Here is a 17,551-nt window from a genome sequence, read left to right on the forward strand (position 1 = left end):
ATGATCTATATATTAGTACCTAAAAACTAAACGGTCGAGATGTGAATATGAGACCGAAAAGTGACCTTAAACTCTAATATCACACGTTAATTTTAGAGTGAGGCCTCACTCTAGATAGGATCTGTGTATTAATATATATATATATTTACGGGCTTTTATGGGTAGGGCCTAACGGGTTTTTAATTGTCAGGCTTGACGGACTTTTGGCCGGCCGGCCCTATGGGTCACACTTGAGACTCTTAAACCAAGCTCGACCCTCTACCCACCGAGCTTTTCACGGACTTTTATGCGGACATGGCTGGACTTTTACCCATCAGACTTGCGGGCCTCTATCGACCCATTTGCTCCGCAGGCCAAATGATGAGGTCCAGCCGTCCAGGAAATCTATCATTTCATCAAAATCGTGTTTTTGGTTTCCTCACTTCCTGCATAACCAAAAATATAGAAACGTACATTACAACGGTGGGATCCACAACAGTCACTTTAGTCACTCCTTTTTTGGCATCTGGCGCCATTTACTTCAAATGCTCTGCTTCCCATAAAACCACTTTACTCACCACTTCACCAATCACACTGCACCACGCCACTGAACCATATTGACCAAACTCAAATCCCACCAATACCATTCGCTCCCTCACCAAGCCTCAGTGCAACTCCACACAGTGGAACACCACTTGTCGAAGCCTAACCACCCGAGTCTCCCCCAGTCCAACAAAATTTGAAAGCTTCCGAGTCCGGCCACCGCCTCAGATCTATCTACTCTCTCTCTCTCTCACTGTGATAGCTTGAAGAAGAAGAAGCCTCTTAACAATGCCAGCGACTGATGCAGACTTCGATCTCAGAGTACTGTCTCTCTCTCTAAACCCTTACAATGGCGCTTTCCATTTTCTCTCTCTTAATATCTCTCTCTCTCTCTGTGACAGCCTTCTCCTCAGTCCGCGTTCGCAATCGGGTCAGTTGCGCTCTATTTTTAGGGTTTCTAGTTTGATTATATCCCCCGCATTGTGTATTTGTGTGCGTGTGTTGATTTCTAGGGCTTTGATTTTGGTTTCAGAGAGTACGCATTTGCCGATGTGGGGAATTTGGAGCACTGTATCAAGTATTTGAACCAGACGCTCGTTACTTTCGGATTCCCGGCTTCGCTTGATCTCTTCGCCAATGATCCGGTGCGTTTTGTTGCATTTTGGTTGTTTTGAACTTTTGATTGAGGAAATTTCAATCTTTTTGTTGTTTTTGAGTTTGTTCAGTGAAGAGATTTATCTGTTGCAATTTGTAGGTTTCGGTAGCTCGGACTTGCAATTGTATGTATTCTTTGATTCAGCAGAGACAACGCGATGTAGAATTTCGAGAGTCTGCTAACGAACAGAGACAGCGGTATGATTCTCTCCTAGAGTTAATGCAGTAATTTAAGTTTTCGTTGGGGTTTCGTGTTTCATTTTGGGTTAATTTACCATTTTATATGTGTTCACTGAGCACATTGTCACTATGGTTATGTTTGCCCAGTCTGCCTCGACTTCGAGTTGATTTTAGGGAGATATTTATGGTTTTTTCTTTATTTGCATTTTTTATGTTACAAGGCTATTGTCAGACATATCAAGGTTAGAAGCTAAAGTTGAGCGGCTTGAGGGGCATATTCAAGCCAAAGATAGGGAAATAGCAACAATGACACGAACGGTTAGAAACTTACATTTCTTTTTAGAAAGTGGATTCTGTATGGATTTCTTAGTTTTACTGATTCTTCTGGAAGTTCTCTGTCATTAGGAAGCTAAAGCTACAGCGGCTTTTAAGTCTCAAATTGAGAAGCTGCAGAAAGAGCGAGATGAGTTTCAGAGAATGGTCATTGGGAATCAGGTTGGACATTTGGATTTAATGTAGTGTCTTTACTGAATTTTGGGTGCTACTATGTGAACCGGACAAATCCTGACAAGTATTAGTGATATGTTGATGCTGTCCAAAGCAAGTTAAGACTCAACAAATGCATGAGATGAAGAAAAAAGAAAAGGAGTACATAAAGCTGCAGGTACTTTATATTCTAAATCTGTTCTCTACTATTAGGACAACATTTGGGTAATTATGTTTCAAAATAAGATTTCATACATGACTGATTACATTGATTTGAAAAGTAAGAGCCATGCTTTTATAATCTCAGGAGAGGCTAAACCAAGTGTTGATGGAGAAAAAGAAGGAATCTAGATCTGGCATGGAGATAATGAACTTGCTTCAGGTACTAATTAGCTGAATTTCATACTGGCCTATACAATTTCATATTCATCCACCTAATTTTTCCTAATTTTGCATGAAAACAGAAAGAAGGGAGGCAGCAGCGTGGAACATGGAACGGAAAGAAGACTGATAATGATTTTTATAAAAAGATTGTACGCAGCTTGGTCGATTTATGTAGCGTTCTATAACCACTTCCTGTCCAATGTGTGACTATTTCATTTTTGGCAGGTGGATGCTTATGAGGCCAAAAATCAAGACTTGATGGCGGAGAATTCTGATCTGAAGGCATTATTACGATCAATGCAGGTAACTCCAATCATAGTGTATACCATGATTGCCAATCCGGGTGGGGCGGGTGGTGGTGGTTCATGATGTCCAATTTATGAGACGGCATCCTTGATTCTTGAAGCATTTTTATCGACTGCTGTGGCTTTTTATGTCCCTCCTCCTTTCTGTTTCTCTTCTAGTCAAGTCACTTTTTATTACACAGCAAGTATTATTAAAGATATGTGTTCTTGTTTCTCAGTGACACTATTGAAACTTGTCTAATATTCCTGTCCTGTGGGTGAAGGGAAAATATCATAAGCTTTGCTAAAAACATAGATGGTTATGTTTACCTACTTTTGTGAGTAAAGATCAGCAGAGGACACTTCTCTAAGGATCGTCAATTCATCTTCATGTACTGATATTGCTCACATATTGTGACGCTCATCTATGCTTTCTTGATATGTTATTATTTTGTTCTCTGCTCACTGATGCTTCAGTTGTCATGTTTCAAAGTAGTTAGAAATAAGTAATTTAGTGGATGTCATGTCCAGCCTGACAGTTTAACCATACTAGAAAATTTGTTTCTGTAAAGCTTTGATTTGGTGCAATACCCTATGATGCTGGAGATAGTAATAAAGGCTTAAAGTTGAAAACTGCCTGCGAAACTCTTTGTTTTCCTTTGTTTTTCGGCATTTATCCTTGTGTCTCTGCATTTTGTGATTTGCTTTTCCTGATGTAGTTGCATATGTGCATGTGAAGTAGTACTTTAAATTAGTGAGCACCTAGGAATTCCTCCGCTTTCCAGTGTTTTCGAACCAGATTTTTTTTTTTTGTTATTTCATACTCCCAGTCATTTTAATTATGAGATGAATTTAGTTCTTGTTTCTTTGTTTGGCAATGGGTATAAAATTGTAGACCGGTTTCCTTACAGATGGACATGCGTGATTTCATAAATCATCCAAATGGGCAGTCTAAGCAGTCTCTAGCTGCCAATGAACGGGTTGAAACTGACCACACACAATCTCCATTGGGTGGAAGAACGGTATGTTTTTCTTTTTAAGTGTTGTATGTGTGAAGTTTTCCTTCCGTTCAAGTGCTATTTTTATCACCATCTGTATACTCCTTGCAGGATGTCTTTGATCTGCCCTTTCACATGGCCAGAAATCAAATAGAAGAAAGTCTCCGAAATAAGATGGCTTCGATAAAGGTAATTTGTTTTCCATTTACCACACGTTCATGATGTCACTGTTGTAAAAGGAGAATTATTGAAGTGTTCTGCTGATTTCATGAAATTTGAAGGAGCGTATGGGTCAATTGCAAGATGCACAAAAAGAAGCGGAGGTTACTTCTGAAGCAACTGAGAGGGAGCTTGAGCTTGAAGCTCAACTTGTTGAGGCGAGGAGCATAATCCAGGAGCAGGTCTTGTTCTCTTACTTGGATACAAGATAGATGATGACTTTAAATTTAATGCACGACATGCTTTATATATTTAGGCATCTCTGTGTGTATAATCCATCTCTTATGATGATGTCTTCATTTTAACAAAAATAATGACTGTTGTCGGACCACCCACAACGAGGTTTAGTTATCCAAGCTGCCCATTTCTTAACTTCCTTCAAGCACCTATGCAAAAGACCAACAAACTCTGAAATTGGATTTTCTTTTTTAATTTTGTAACTGTTTTCTTAAGGATGATCGTTGAACGGACATTTCATATGAATGGACCACATTGATTGTTGGACATCCATAGTGTGGTCTTTATGCTTTCAATAGTGTGGTCTTTATGCTTTCAATTTCCGGGCATCCTCATTTGAGCAAGACCATATTTTGTATATATCTTAATGCTTTATCTAATGTCATGTTGCCAGATTATCAATCTGGACTAGACATACATTCAAACAAGAACCTGTTATATGGTTCAACATTTCTGTAACATAATATGCCGGGCTGCTACAATAGTTTGGCACTCATTGCTTTATATCATGTAATGGTGCCTTTAAGTGATGTTAGATTGTGTTGATGTGATTTGCATGTTTGTTATCAGTTCGGTGTATTTAATTTCTGCCTGTCGATGGATAGCTGAATAACTTTTCATTTTCCTAGCCATAAATTGTTTGTTATTGATCAAGGCCATAACTTATTTGGTTTGGTACTTCTTGTACTAATCAACTTAATGTTATATAGGCATCCTTCGTTGTAAAATATGAGTACTTCAGACAGTGCAAGTTGATTTTGGTTGTGCTTAGGATTGAGTTATAGGATACAGTTGTTACATACTTCTTTCAGTTCACAACTATTGAGTAGATTGTTGCCTGTGTTTGGAGTGGTTTGGGTTGCAAGAAAATTGTATGCTGGCCCCGGGTTGTCTGTGTGGTGGGGGTGGCAAACATAAGTACATTACTCTTTCCTGTTGGGCAGTGATGGCACTATTAGTGGTTGTTTAGTTGGAGAGGAATGAAACAATTTTCGCAATGGGGTGGAGGAATTTAGACTTTTAACGTCTCTTTTGTGTCAATCTTTAAATCATTTGAGGGACATTCCCTATAATGTTATCATCTTGATTGGATGGATGCTTTGTAGGTCTTTTAAACGTTTGTAGGAGACTATGCTCTGACGGATTACTTGTCCATCTTTCTTCCTGCTCATTTACTTCTTCTCATAGTATGCCTCTTCATCTCTGTTTTTATCTCTTTGGAAAAAAGTCACTTGAAAAGTAATTTTTAAACAGTTGATGTGCTTAGGCATTCTGTTCTTCAAATAATTTCTTTGAAAATCTATGTCAGTTTGTAAGTGGAGTGCATTTATACTGAAAGAAAGAAAAAAAGTGGAGTGTATTATATTGAGTAGCGCACGGGTAGAAAATTTTCCATTATTTTGATTTGGTTCAACTATAAATATGGTGATTGGTTTTATTGCAGGCGTCCATAATGTCCAAACAATTTACCAAGCCTGAGAGGCAAAGGTATTCCACTTGTTCCTTCTAATCTTTTAACGAAGTAGATATTTATATGGTTATACCAATGCATGCAGGAGTCTGAATGGCCATTTTAATTCTGGCAGGGAATCTATCATTTCGTCACCTGCGGAGGTATGAATGAGATATTATATATCATTTTGTCATCTCTAGAGTTTATAATATCAAGCAAGCATACCCTTGCATCATGACTTGAATTATCATGAAAATCTCCAACTGTGATGTTGATTTGAAAATGGTGATTTAGGTATTTCATATTCAAATGTATCTTGGACAATTTCTCCAAATAATTTTCCTACCAATTCTGCACTCTTTAGAATCTTGATGAACTTATATATGAATAAAAAACTATATGTTAACAATCAACATTTTAATGGTTTGGATGAGCTTGAGCTGCAAAATCTGAGGACTTCTATCTATCAGTAGATAATTAGACAGTAGGGTCACAAGTCACAACCATGTTTTTGTTGGGCTATCATGGAAGTGTGTTTGTGGGTGTCTTTCATACATAGAACTTTCAATTCCTTTGAATAAACAATGCAATTCAGACCTGATAAAAGTCACTTCGTTCCACAGCAAAATGCAATTATCTGATTTGCTTCTTGATTGATGTTCAGGGGGTAAGAAACTAACAAGCTTGACGACATCTGAATTGTTTGGCAAATGTCTAAGATTATTTGAAGTTGGTTGTATGCTGAGAATGCAGCTTGTATTTAAGCTATTGTATGATTTATTCTGACCAAGAGTATTCTGAACGACGTGTTCAGTTTGTAAAACCTAGAAGGCGTTTAGTCTGTCTTATCAATGTAATTATGAACTAGCTATTCTTATGAACCATGCTTCAAGTTTAGTTAATTTCTTTCCTCGGGTTGAGTTTATTTTATCCTTCATCTTTTCAATTCTTTGCTTTGTGGATGTGCTGTAGATCTCCTTGCTTCCCTAGATTTTCCAACCTATTGTTGCAGATTGTCTTGTTGAGACGATTCATTTGTTGGTTATGAATTCTATTCTCAACTTAAGAATGTCTAGTATTATTTGGTTTCGTCATACTTCAGTTTCAATATCAACTTGTAGTTTTCTATTGTCATGATTAATGCTTAATACACTTAAAAGCAATTAAGTTTGGACATCACCTTCATCAGTGGAGAGGTTTATGGGATGACAGAGGTTTACACTGCTTTTGTGTAGTCCATAAGTTTTATCAATGGAGGTCGGTTTGTATATGATTCTAGTCTATTGATACTCAACTGCTTCATCCCCCTCTAATCTCTTTTAATAGTATGTATGATTGATCATATATAATGTCTGGAAAACAAAACAAGATGAAAGTCAACTTGATACGTTGGATTCATTGAATCTGAACCCTCCAAAATGTCCCCTTATTTCTTTTTAAAAGAGTAATGACATGTATTTCTGATCATTTGACCAAACTAGAATATGGTACTGTTCTAACCTTCTAGCCTTCTAGGCTTTCCAACATGGCGGGGTGGCAATTTCTGACCCCAATGGCTGGTTGGTTTTATTTTTAGTCTTAGGATTTGGTAAATAAGAAGCAAGGTGCACTACTTGTCTTAAGGATTTGGTAATTTGCACATGCGGCAGAGGCCGCACCAGAATTAATGAATGCTTAACGTAAGCTTAAGAACAAAGATAATAATACTCCTTTTTCCTCATCATTTACTTGCCTATTATAACATATATATGAAATTATAAATGCAAGTCACTCAAAGGAGAAGTAACAAAATCACAAGTAAATCAATTCTACTTTACAAAACAGCAGGATCATGCACCCCAAGACACCATCACATGCCTTTGAACCCGGGATTTTAAATCCTTCTCTGCATGTATAAAGAGTACCTCCCATAGACTTGAGACTCCCATATCTGACCTACTTATCATTTCCTCAAAGCTCAAATACCCAGAAAACCAAACTGTGAAACACATCGATACCGAGGATCGAAATCAGTGACAATTGAAATGGATGGGTTTTTGTTCAACAGAAGTCTGTCAAGAAACTCTTCAGTGGGTTGCTCTTCTCGGATTTATTATTGCAGGACCAATGAAGGGGTTCCATTCAATTGGGAAATGCAGCCAGGGACACCCAGGAATCCACCTAAAGAAGAAGCAATTGCACCACTAACACCTCCTCCAGCAGTGATCAGCTTAGGACTACCCAAGCCATGCATTGATGTTCGACAGTCGAAGCCTCCAACAAGGCCAAGGCTTAGGTTTTGGAGAAAAAGCAAGAAAAACAAAGAAAGTAAAAATATTACTATTGTTAACAATGTCGCCGGAGGATCAGATAAGTTTGATGTGTTCGACTTTTGTAGCTCAGATTCTGAATTCATGGCATCAACTTCACCGCGGAACTCAAGCTCTTCATCCTCATCGTCTCTTTCGTTCTCGAAAGGTCGACTTTCTAGGGAGTGTTCAAGTTTGCGGAGTACTCCAGCAAGGGATTCCTTCAGTAGTAACGCTGCTGCTCATTTCAGCTGCAGTCCTTGGAATTTTAGCTCTGTTCTGATTAGCATTGCAAGGCGGGTTTGATATGTAAGCTAGAAATTTATGTTTTAGGTTAAATTCCTTACGGTAACTTCTGTACGTATTATATATATATATTCGTTGATACAATCATTCTTTTGTAATAAGCAGGTACTCAAATAAAATTGAACTTTTCCTTTTTTAAAAAGACGGACATAATTCATTGATTGTCAAAGAGAACGACGCATATATTAATTCCTTAGGCTCGACCTCTAATGTTTAAGTTAAACTAAGTTTAGTATCAAGTGCCACTCAGTCTTATGAATCAAGCATGCAAGCGAATCCAAGTCTCAAAAACAGCTAATTAAAAGCTATTGAACTTCCAATTAATCCGCAATGCAGTTCATTGTGGTGCAGTCGAAAGTTGATAGACTAAATGAATACATGAAACATGATCGCATCTGTAGTATGCTAGTATGCTTAGAGAAGCGGCACCACACATTTGCAATAACTTCATTTGGAAGCTCAGAGTGGTTCTCAAGGCCTCGGATGATAGACTGATAGTGATCAACCTCCGATCATGAGCTGGCACCATTGCAAACTTTTGCATCTGGGTAAAGAAAGAGCTGGGCTGAACCTGGGACTTAGGTCAATGTAGACTCAACCTCGTCAGCAACTTTTTTGTGTTGTTGGTGATATATGAGAAGAAAGCAAACACAAAAAAAATCATTGCCATGTCCAAACTCTAAAAAATATATAGAACTGTGGAAGACAAGAGGTTACTACAGCTGGCTGCAAAGTGCACACTGGATATATGTTATAGAACTTCGAAGTTCAACTTGGTGAATGAAATTATTCTAAAGAGACTTTTTTGACAAGCAGAAATGAATACCAACAGAGATGTAAAAGATCAGATACTGCAGATGGATAACAAATCATACTTATAAAATACTCTAGCATAACTGTTAGGATTCATTGTTTGAAAAAACAAATGCAATCATAACATTATGGACTACAAAAGTAACCATCGACACTAGGGTTCTTTTGCAGCTAGCTAGCATTGACGGTTGTTGGAAGCTCATAAGTAATTTTGGTCCACTGCCAAGGAAATCTACTCAGAGGTCTCATCTTCTGCTTCAGAAGACTTCTCAGACACCTCATCCTCCAATTCCTCAAACTTCTCAAATGACTCACCATCCGAATCCACAGACTTCTCAGATGTCTCAGCCACAACATCATGTTCAGGAAGGTTGTTCGTCTTAGATTCTTTTAACTCATTTTCATTATAAAGATCCCTTTGTGCCGGGACACTCATTTGCTGCTGGGATGATATATCATTTATAATGGCTCTTGTTTCTACTGGTTTCTCCGGTGTAGCCTGACAGAATATGGTACCCGCAGTTGGGTGAAAGGATAGCTCCTCGTACCTGTTAAAGCAAATACATAACGTCAGAGGGACAGACGGAGCTGGTCGGTCTATACCTCTCCGATGCTTGAGTAAAGTTATATATGTAATTTGACAGAATAACAGTAAGAGACAAGAATTTATTACCCTTAATGGAGGTGGTTGGACTTAACTTATATACTCTTGACAAGGGAAGAGATTTCCCTTTTCTTCGAAGTGGGATGCAATCCCTCAGTTTGTAAGCTCTGATGCAGATTCTGGTGCATACTTTGGAAAGCCCTTCCGGGCTCAGTGTTGTTCCTTATGACCTCAGGTGTCGTCCATTGTGGACACCACCGTATAGGGTATCGGTCCCTGGCCAGGTCATGGTATTTCAGTGATCCATCGTGGCACAGCTGCGATATAAAGACTGTGTATGGCAGGTCCGGAAATGTGCTTATTGTGTGTACAGCTCTAAATGTTGATGCATGATTATTATCTATTAGTGTATCGTTTTCTACTTCATTGGCAGCAGGCTCCTCTGATGACAATTCTCTTTGTGAAGGAGTCACAAAAAATTGTATCTATAAGTATATTGGCAAGTTCCCATTCAACATGAATTCTCCTAAGAGCATTAGGAGACTGCGAGATCAAAGGATTAGGAGAACTCTTCTCCTCCAACTTTCCCGGTTGCTCTAGGAGATTGAAGATCCAGCAAAGCAGTAGCAGTAGCAGTAGCTGACCTGAAGACTGGTGCATTCAAGGCAACGTCAATCAAGGGTCTGAACAACTCAATAATCTCGATCTAAGGTAGTCTGCATATCATATCATATTGCATGTGATTGTTGCTTAAATTGTGGATCTAAACTGTTTGCAATCTTATCGGACTTTTAGGAAAGAGTTTTCGAAAAATCTTATATGCATTTAGAGCTGTTTAGAATGCATATCAGATAACTATCCTTAGAGATATCAATTGCATGCTATTAGCTAGGATTGATTGAGTCTCTCAATCTGTTTGAGAAACATTTCCAAAGTTGATCTCAATCTGTGATCAATGTGATCGGATTGAGGGGGAGTCTTTTTCTTCTATAAAAGGTTTTGAAACTGCATTTCTAAAGTTAGAGTTTTTATTGAGAGAAATTGCTTTGTGTTACGTAGTCTGCATAAATTGTTGTATAAAACTCTCTTTGGCTGTTCATTGTGCTTATTACTTGTCCAATGCTTTCACTTGCATAGTGCTCGAGATCAGTGAGGCTTCAAGACCAGGTTGTATCAGAAGGCTTGTTTAGTTTATTCTATCAACAAAGATCGATTATTACTTTGTGTAAGATTGTTCAGTCAGTTGTAAACAAGTTAGCTTTGTTGCTAGTCAATGTGGTTGTGTTGAATACCACTACTTGTGAACTGTAATCTCTTTGATTCATATTGGATTTGATCCTCGTGTAGGCTATGTTACAAGTCTCGCAGTGAAGTTTCCTCAGTGGTGAGGTTTACACTGCGTCAGCAAACACTTGTGTCAAAATTGTGCGCGTGATTGTTGCTGTAAGACTGCATCTATTGATCAGTACTTCATATTTGTTCCATTTGGTGTTTACAATATCTTACCCCTCTGCTAATCATGGAGGATCATCTTTGCCGCTGTCATCAGGTCAGGTTCGCCACCCTTCAAAAGCTTGTTGGATGATTTGCAAAGCTAAACTAGAAAGTCATTATCATCCTCCCAGTCCTAGGAAGTACACTTTCTATATGCTCTTTGCAAGTCCGTGTGATTGTTACTTTCTATATGCTCTTTGCAAGTACACTTTTTAACTCGTTTCAAAACTTCTCCTATGTGTTCTGAATTCGAAGCATCTTGCAAGGTTGTGACACGTACCATGTCATTCATGATTGGTTTGATAGACAACTTTGGGGCAGTCTGATTACACGCATTTTTATGCTAGTAATTGCATTAGAAATACTAAAATTAATAAGATGATCTCCGAACTGTTTAAGGAAAAGAATGCAAAAAAGATTGTAGAGAGAATTGAGAGAATAGCTGTGTCTTTTATTGATAATAGGAGCCCTTATATATAGGGAGTACAAGTACATAATCTTTGAGTACAAGGAATCCTATTCTAATTAGACCTAGGAATGTAGAACATTCTTTCCTATTACAACTATAGAAAGTAATCCTAGTTTGGTAAGGCACACATAATCCTGATATCCTTCAACACTCCCCCTTGTGCCATCCAAACATAATGCCATCATGACACCATGGCGCTTCAAACGTTGCCTCGTTAAAAACTTTACTCGAGTAATAAAAACCCTGTGGGACAAAAACAACATTGAGGAGGAGAAAAAAAGTACAACACGCCCTTCAATCCTCGAGATCAAACATGTAGACATCATGCCTCCCCCTGATGTCGAGATCTCCCCTTGATTGCTACAATCATGGACGTTCAGATATTTTTGTCATTCCGACATTCTTCACATGTTTCTCGAAAGTGGATTTAGGTAACAACTTAGCAAAATAAGTCTGCTAAATTATTCTCTGATCGGATTTGATTCACTTCAATCTTTAGAAGTGTTTGTTGTTGCTGATTATAAAAGAACTTAGGCAATATATGATTGGTGTTGTTGCCCTTGATGAAACCTTGCTTCATTTGTTCAATGCAAGCTGCATTATCCTCATAAATGCACGTAGGTTCATCTGTGGTACACTTAAAACCACATGTTCTTTGAATGTGTGCAACTATGGACCTTAACCATACATATTCACGAACTGCTTCATGTAGAGCAATAATCTCTTGATGATTCGAAGGAGTAGCGACAAAGGTCTGCTTTGTAGACCTCCAAGATATCACGGTGTTTCTCATGGTAAAGACACAACCAGTTTAGGAACAACCTTTGTGCGGGTCAGAGAGGTACCCTGCATCAGCAAAACCCATCAAAACATCACCATCATTTTGACGGAGGGAGGGAGGACACCAGCCACCTTTGGAGGCAGCGGCGGCGGTGATGACAGCCTTCGGGCCTATGGAGTCCGATTCCATCTTATCGTTCATTCTTTTCTCTCTGTAGGGATAGAACAAGCCCATATCTATCGTACCTTTTAAGTATCGAAAGATTGTCTTTATACCAGTCCAATGGAGTCGCGTTGGCGTAGGGCTACATCTAGCCAACAAGTTCACAACAAATGAGGTGTCCGGTTTTGCACTGTGCTAAGTACAATAATGCGCCTATTGCACTTAGGTAGGTCAATTATGCCATTAACAAGTCTTCGTCATCATCCCTGGGATGAAATGGATCCCTCTTAGGGTCAAGACTAAGGACGACAATAGAAGTGCTTCTTGATTTTATCAAAACGCCTAAGCATCCATCGACACGATACTCAAGTTCTAAACAGAGACAAAACTGTGTTCTCCCAAGGACTTTTATCTCAAATTCGAATTTCAGGTGTTCAGCGGTTTCCCTTAACTCATCAAGGGTTCCAATTATGTTCATCAACATAAACCGTGACAATTGCAAGTCCGGAACAACTTGTCATGGAAACGCGTGGACATAGTTCAACATATCCCTTCTTAATGAAGTAGTCATTTTAGTGAGCGTTTCAACCTTATTGCAAAAGCGCTCCGTGGTCTAGAACCACTTGATTCGGGTAAATGATATCCATTAGGGACATTCATGTATATTTTCGTATCTAGATCCACATAAAGATACGTAATAACCACATTCATAAGCTGCATGTTTAGTTATTCGGAAACTACCAAACTAAAAAGCTAGTAGAGTGCAATGACATCCATTATGGGAAGATATGTCTCCTTGGTGTCGATTCCAGGGTGTTGTGAGAAGCCTTGCGCCATGATGCAAGTCTATAATCTCTTTTTTCTCATCGCGCTTTCTAATGAAGATCTATTTATGTCAACAGGTTTTATGTTAGGAGGTGTCAGCATCTCAGGCCCGAAATCATTCCTCTTTGTTAGTGAATCCAATTCAACCTGGATCGCATATTTCCATTTAGGCCAATTTTCTAGCATTCTTCAACGGAGCAAGGTTCAATGTCATTGGTCTCAATAATCCCACATCCTCATGTACACTAGTGTAGTTTGTAGAGATCTTTATATTCTCAGGAATTGGTTCTAACATTGAGGCGTCCCCCAACGAGGTCTCTTGGACATAACCATAATCCAGAAATTCTCATGAGATGCATTTTGAGTAATGATCAATGGATCAGGTTGTGCCAAACTTGCTCTCTTCCTAGGGAGAGAATCCATCGAACCTATGGGTCTCATAAGCTCTCTAGCAGAACCCATGACCTGTGACCCCATTATGCCACCATGTGGCTTCACCATGCCACCATCCATGGAGGCGGCATAGTGCCCAGCTCTTCTGGGTGGCGCCATGTCATCTTGAGGGGACATCAATCCTTGCAGGCATGGCTGCAGCAGGTATATATGATCTCATCACTTTTAAGGGATCGAGATGAGACATAGTGGGGACAGACCACGACAATTCCTGTCATTCGTTCTAATCTCCCCCTAATGATGGGAAAACTGTCTCATCAAATTAGTTGTGAATGTTATGTTCTTTTTAGCATTACTCCTAAGTCCTAACATTGACAAATTTTTGTAATACTCCTCTTTAATCGTTTTTGCAGTTCAAATATGACTTGCATGCAGTGCAGCCATGAGGAAATTGATGTAGATAGGAACTTTTAGGAATTTTGTATTTGGTTTCATTCAAACAGTACTTTGATCAATAATATATAATTTTGGTTAGTAATGGCATTCATAGATCATTGGTTTTCAATATATATTTTTTTTGTTTCATATGGAAGTTTCGTTTTTTTTCTTCATATATGTTGACACTTTTTAGATGTCCTATAATACATACAAGGACATCTTTTTTAGATTTAAAGACACTTATCTAGTGTCATAGTAAACGTTAGACGACATTTTTTGAACGTCCTAATAGATATTAGAGGACGCTTGTTCGAGTTTTAAGTACGTTGTTTAAACGTCCTAGAAGACATTAGACAGTGTTTTTCTAGAGATACAAGGACACTTTTCACGGGTCCTAATAGACATTTTAGGACTTTTTCCAACATCCTTAAAATACACTTACAATAACTACTTGATAGATGACGCTTTTTCTGTGTGTCATCTAAAGTTTTTAAAGACGTTTTTCGAACGTCCTTAAATGCTTTTTTTTATAGTAGTGTTTCCCTCGTTTTTCGAAAGTATTTGGGATTGGGAGATAATCATTAGTCAATAGAAAAACTTACTGTGTTGTAGCAATCTACTGTCTTCATAACCTCAGCATAAGAGCAATCTAACATCTCCATAACATCAGCACAATCAACAGGGGTGGGACGATCATAGTCATACTCCTCAACGATGATATGTTCGCAGTAAATGAAGAGGTTTTCTTTTCCGTCCGTTGATCCTACTACAATATATCGGGCATCTGGGCCAAATTTTACGCTAGTTTGTTCACCTAAAACCAGACAAAGTTGTCAGTCCAAACAAAACACAGAGCAAATAAAACGAACATACAACTATTTCCAATTTAAGGCATAACAAAACATTGATTGGTAAGCACAGAAGAGATAACATGTCCGGGAAGTTCTGAAATTATTGATGATCTTCCATTTTGACTCCATACTAGAAGCTCGGAGCACTCTGCAAAAGTGCAAAACCAAAATCAGTGTTCCACGACACTAGAAGATAAGGTACATTGTGACAAAGATACATTCTGACAAACTTACAATCTCGACACAATATTCTCCGGTTTACAAAGAATTCCAAAAATATATATACCAGATTTCTCACATTCATCCATAGAGACATCGCTATTTGAACTTGAGAAATCAACAACGAATTACACCTAATTCCAGTTTTGCTAAAGAAAAACACAACTGCATGCTATTTTGCTTTTGTTTTTTTGTTTTTTTTTGGTCTAGTCGCAACTGTATGCTTAGAGAAAAAAAGGGGGAAGGAAGAAGGAATGTAATGAGTAGGGCAGTTGGACTCATCGCAGATGACATAAGTTGGATGCTAAAACTACCATAATTGTAAGGCTTTTTTATGTTATAAACATATACAGAAATGCAACTAGAAAAAATAGAACTCCTGCAGTTCCTAAAATCAATTTCTGCCAGGAATTAAAAAAAAAAAAAAAAATCTCGCATCTTCATCAGAATGACCTCGTTTTATAGGAGCCTGCAGCTGCAAGGTAACTTCCACTAAAGTCGAATTCAATTGCAAGAGAAAGCTTCTATTATACTCCATTTCACTGGGTCAGATACTTTTATGATAAGAAAAGCAATGCTAAACTAAGAAACATTTTCCAATTCATCCAATTCACTATCACTATTAAAATAGATGGAAAATAAGAAAATTCAAGAAGTTAACTGTTCAAGGATTTACTTTACGCAGCGAGCACTGTCGAAGAAATGCATATCATTGCTTGATTCCTAAAAGAAACTGATGTGAATAATGGTATGGAGAAATACATACCACAGCTCGTTCGTGTACCAAAATCACCCCACATGCAATTACTTAAGTTGCGCTTATCCCAACATCTAACACCATCACTAGCGGCAGTCTGATCCAACTCAAATGTTAGAAAACAAAATAAGGTATTATCCAGTTCTCTATCTAACTTTTTGCAGTGAACACCTACCGCGAAAAAGTTGCCATTTTCAGAGAAGGAGATGGAAGTTACTTTGCCAATATGCTCACCAAGACTTTTCACCATGTTCTGTTAATCAATAGAAGTCATGAAATCAAAATCAGACGAATTAAAAAGTCAAGTCTCAAGCAGAAAACGATCGCTACACACCTGACTTTTTACATCCCAAATTTTGACAAGACTATCCGAGGTGCCTACTCCGAGTAAGACACCATCTGGATGAAAGGCTGCAAATGTATAACCTTGAGACACTGAATCATCCTTGACCTAAAGGGCAATTTAATCAAAAACATGTACAGAGATAATGACTTGTAATTTTTATTGAATCTCTTTAACTGCATAGTATCATCTTGAAAAAGTTTGGACTCCTCATCTATTTATGAATAGCAAGGAGCTCCATATTGCACTGCCTCATAATGGAAGATGATTTAAAAATGAAAACAGATATAAAATAAAAGATATGTGATGATAAAATAAAAGATATGTGAAATAGTGCATGATTTTGAAAGCACGAGGGACAGAGAGATAGAGATAATTATAACCTGTCTCAGACATTCTCCATTGGAAATATCACAAAAACTCCATGTGTTATCAAGAGAAGAAATCACGATGTAGTTATTTGTGGGATGTACAGTAACATCTCGCACCTGAAAATTTTAAGACATTGGTTAAATTCATATCATCACTATAGCACATAAATAGTTAATAATACAACTCAGTTTCTGGCCAAGTCCCGAAACTGAGTTATATATATATATATATATATATATATATATCTGTGTGTGTGTGTGTGTGTGTGTGCGCGCGTGCGTGTGTGTGTAACGAACACAATTTTTAAATAATTCATTTTATTTCAATTATTCATTGTACCAGATATTAACATAAAACAACAATTGCCAACACTGTACATGAGAATATCATATCAAAGAAAGAAAAAACCCACAAAAAAAAAATGGCATGGTTATAAAAGTTAAACAGATCAATTAGATGACGAGTACATCTGCAAATTCTTCTTCTCCTTCCTACCTCTCTCGGGAGAACAGCATGACATTTGAAGTGATAAAATTTAATTAGGAAAATTGCACTCTTCATTTACAATAAAAACTGAATATGTTAACATGGATAACAAGTCCAGTCAGCTTATGAAAGTACCTTAATAAATCAATGGATTCACCTTTAACTATATATAAGATAAACAAGAGTTACTTCACAGTCAAGCCTAAGAAATTCTGAAACTCGAGAAGAAAATACCAGATGCCTACAGAATTTAACGAAGTGATGATAAAGCCATCAACATTTAAGTGATGATAAAGCCATCAGCAGTTGCATGATCCTTTAAAATGCATCTATCCTTTTCTAGATTCGTTGCTCCCTACATTTACGTGCAACTGAAGAGCTTTAACTTGGGACATTTTCTAGTGTGGTTAAGTCAAGTCAAAACTAATTTACCTCAGATGTATGATTCGCCAAAGTCTTGACATAGCCATAATCCCCATCATCAAAGCGTATCCCTAACAAAACCTTCTGCAACGTCAAGGAGAAAAATGTTA

The 17,551-nt window shown here is 37.9% G+C and overlaps 2 protein-coding genes across 3 annotated transcripts; both read left to right on the forward strand.

The window, feature by feature from the left end:
* Nucleotides 1–612: 612 nt before the first annotated feature.
* On the forward strand, nt 613–6,342 carry LOC133711553 (uncharacterized). 2 transcript variants are annotated; one of them, XM_062137656.1, is made up of 16 exons: nt 613–843; nt 924–952; nt 1,055–1,166; nt 1,277–1,374; nt 1,578–1,674; nt 1,762–1,851; nt 1,958–2,020; nt 2,150–2,224; nt 2,307–2,375; nt 2,452–2,529; nt 3,422–3,532; nt 3,620–3,697; nt 3,790–3,909; nt 5,409–5,452; nt 5,521–5,578; nt 6,082–6,342. In XM_062137656.1, exons 1-16 carry the CDS (start codon nt 811–813, stop codon nt 6,094–6,096), a joined length of 1,170 nt encoding a protein of 389 aa, XP_061993640.1. In that variant the 5' UTR covers nt 613–810; the 3' UTR covers nt 6,097–6,342. The 2 variants fall into 2 exon arrangements, with proteins under 2 accessions (XP_061993640.1, XP_061993641.1); XM_062137657.1 differs by having other exon boundaries at nt 614–843; nt 5,551–5,578.
* A 1,037-nt stretch (nt 6,343–7,379) lies between these two features.
* LOC133708604 (uncharacterized) lies at nt 7,380–8,100 on the forward strand. The gene has a single exon (XM_062134069.1). It carries the CDS (start codon nt 7,442–7,444, stop codon nt 8,009–8,011), a length of 570 nt encoding a protein of 189 aa, XP_061990053.1. The 5' UTR covers nt 7,380–7,441; the 3' UTR covers nt 8,012–8,100.
* The last annotated feature ends 9,451 nt before the right edge of the window (nt 8,101–17,551 follow it).

This window comes from Rosa rugosa, chromosome 5, assembly GCF_958449725.1.
Source record: "Rosa rugosa chromosome 5, drRosRugo1.1, whole genome shotgun sequence".
NCBI classification, from domain to species: Eukaryota; Viridiplantae; Streptophyta; class Magnoliopsida; order Rosales; family Rosaceae; genus Rosa; species Rosa rugosa.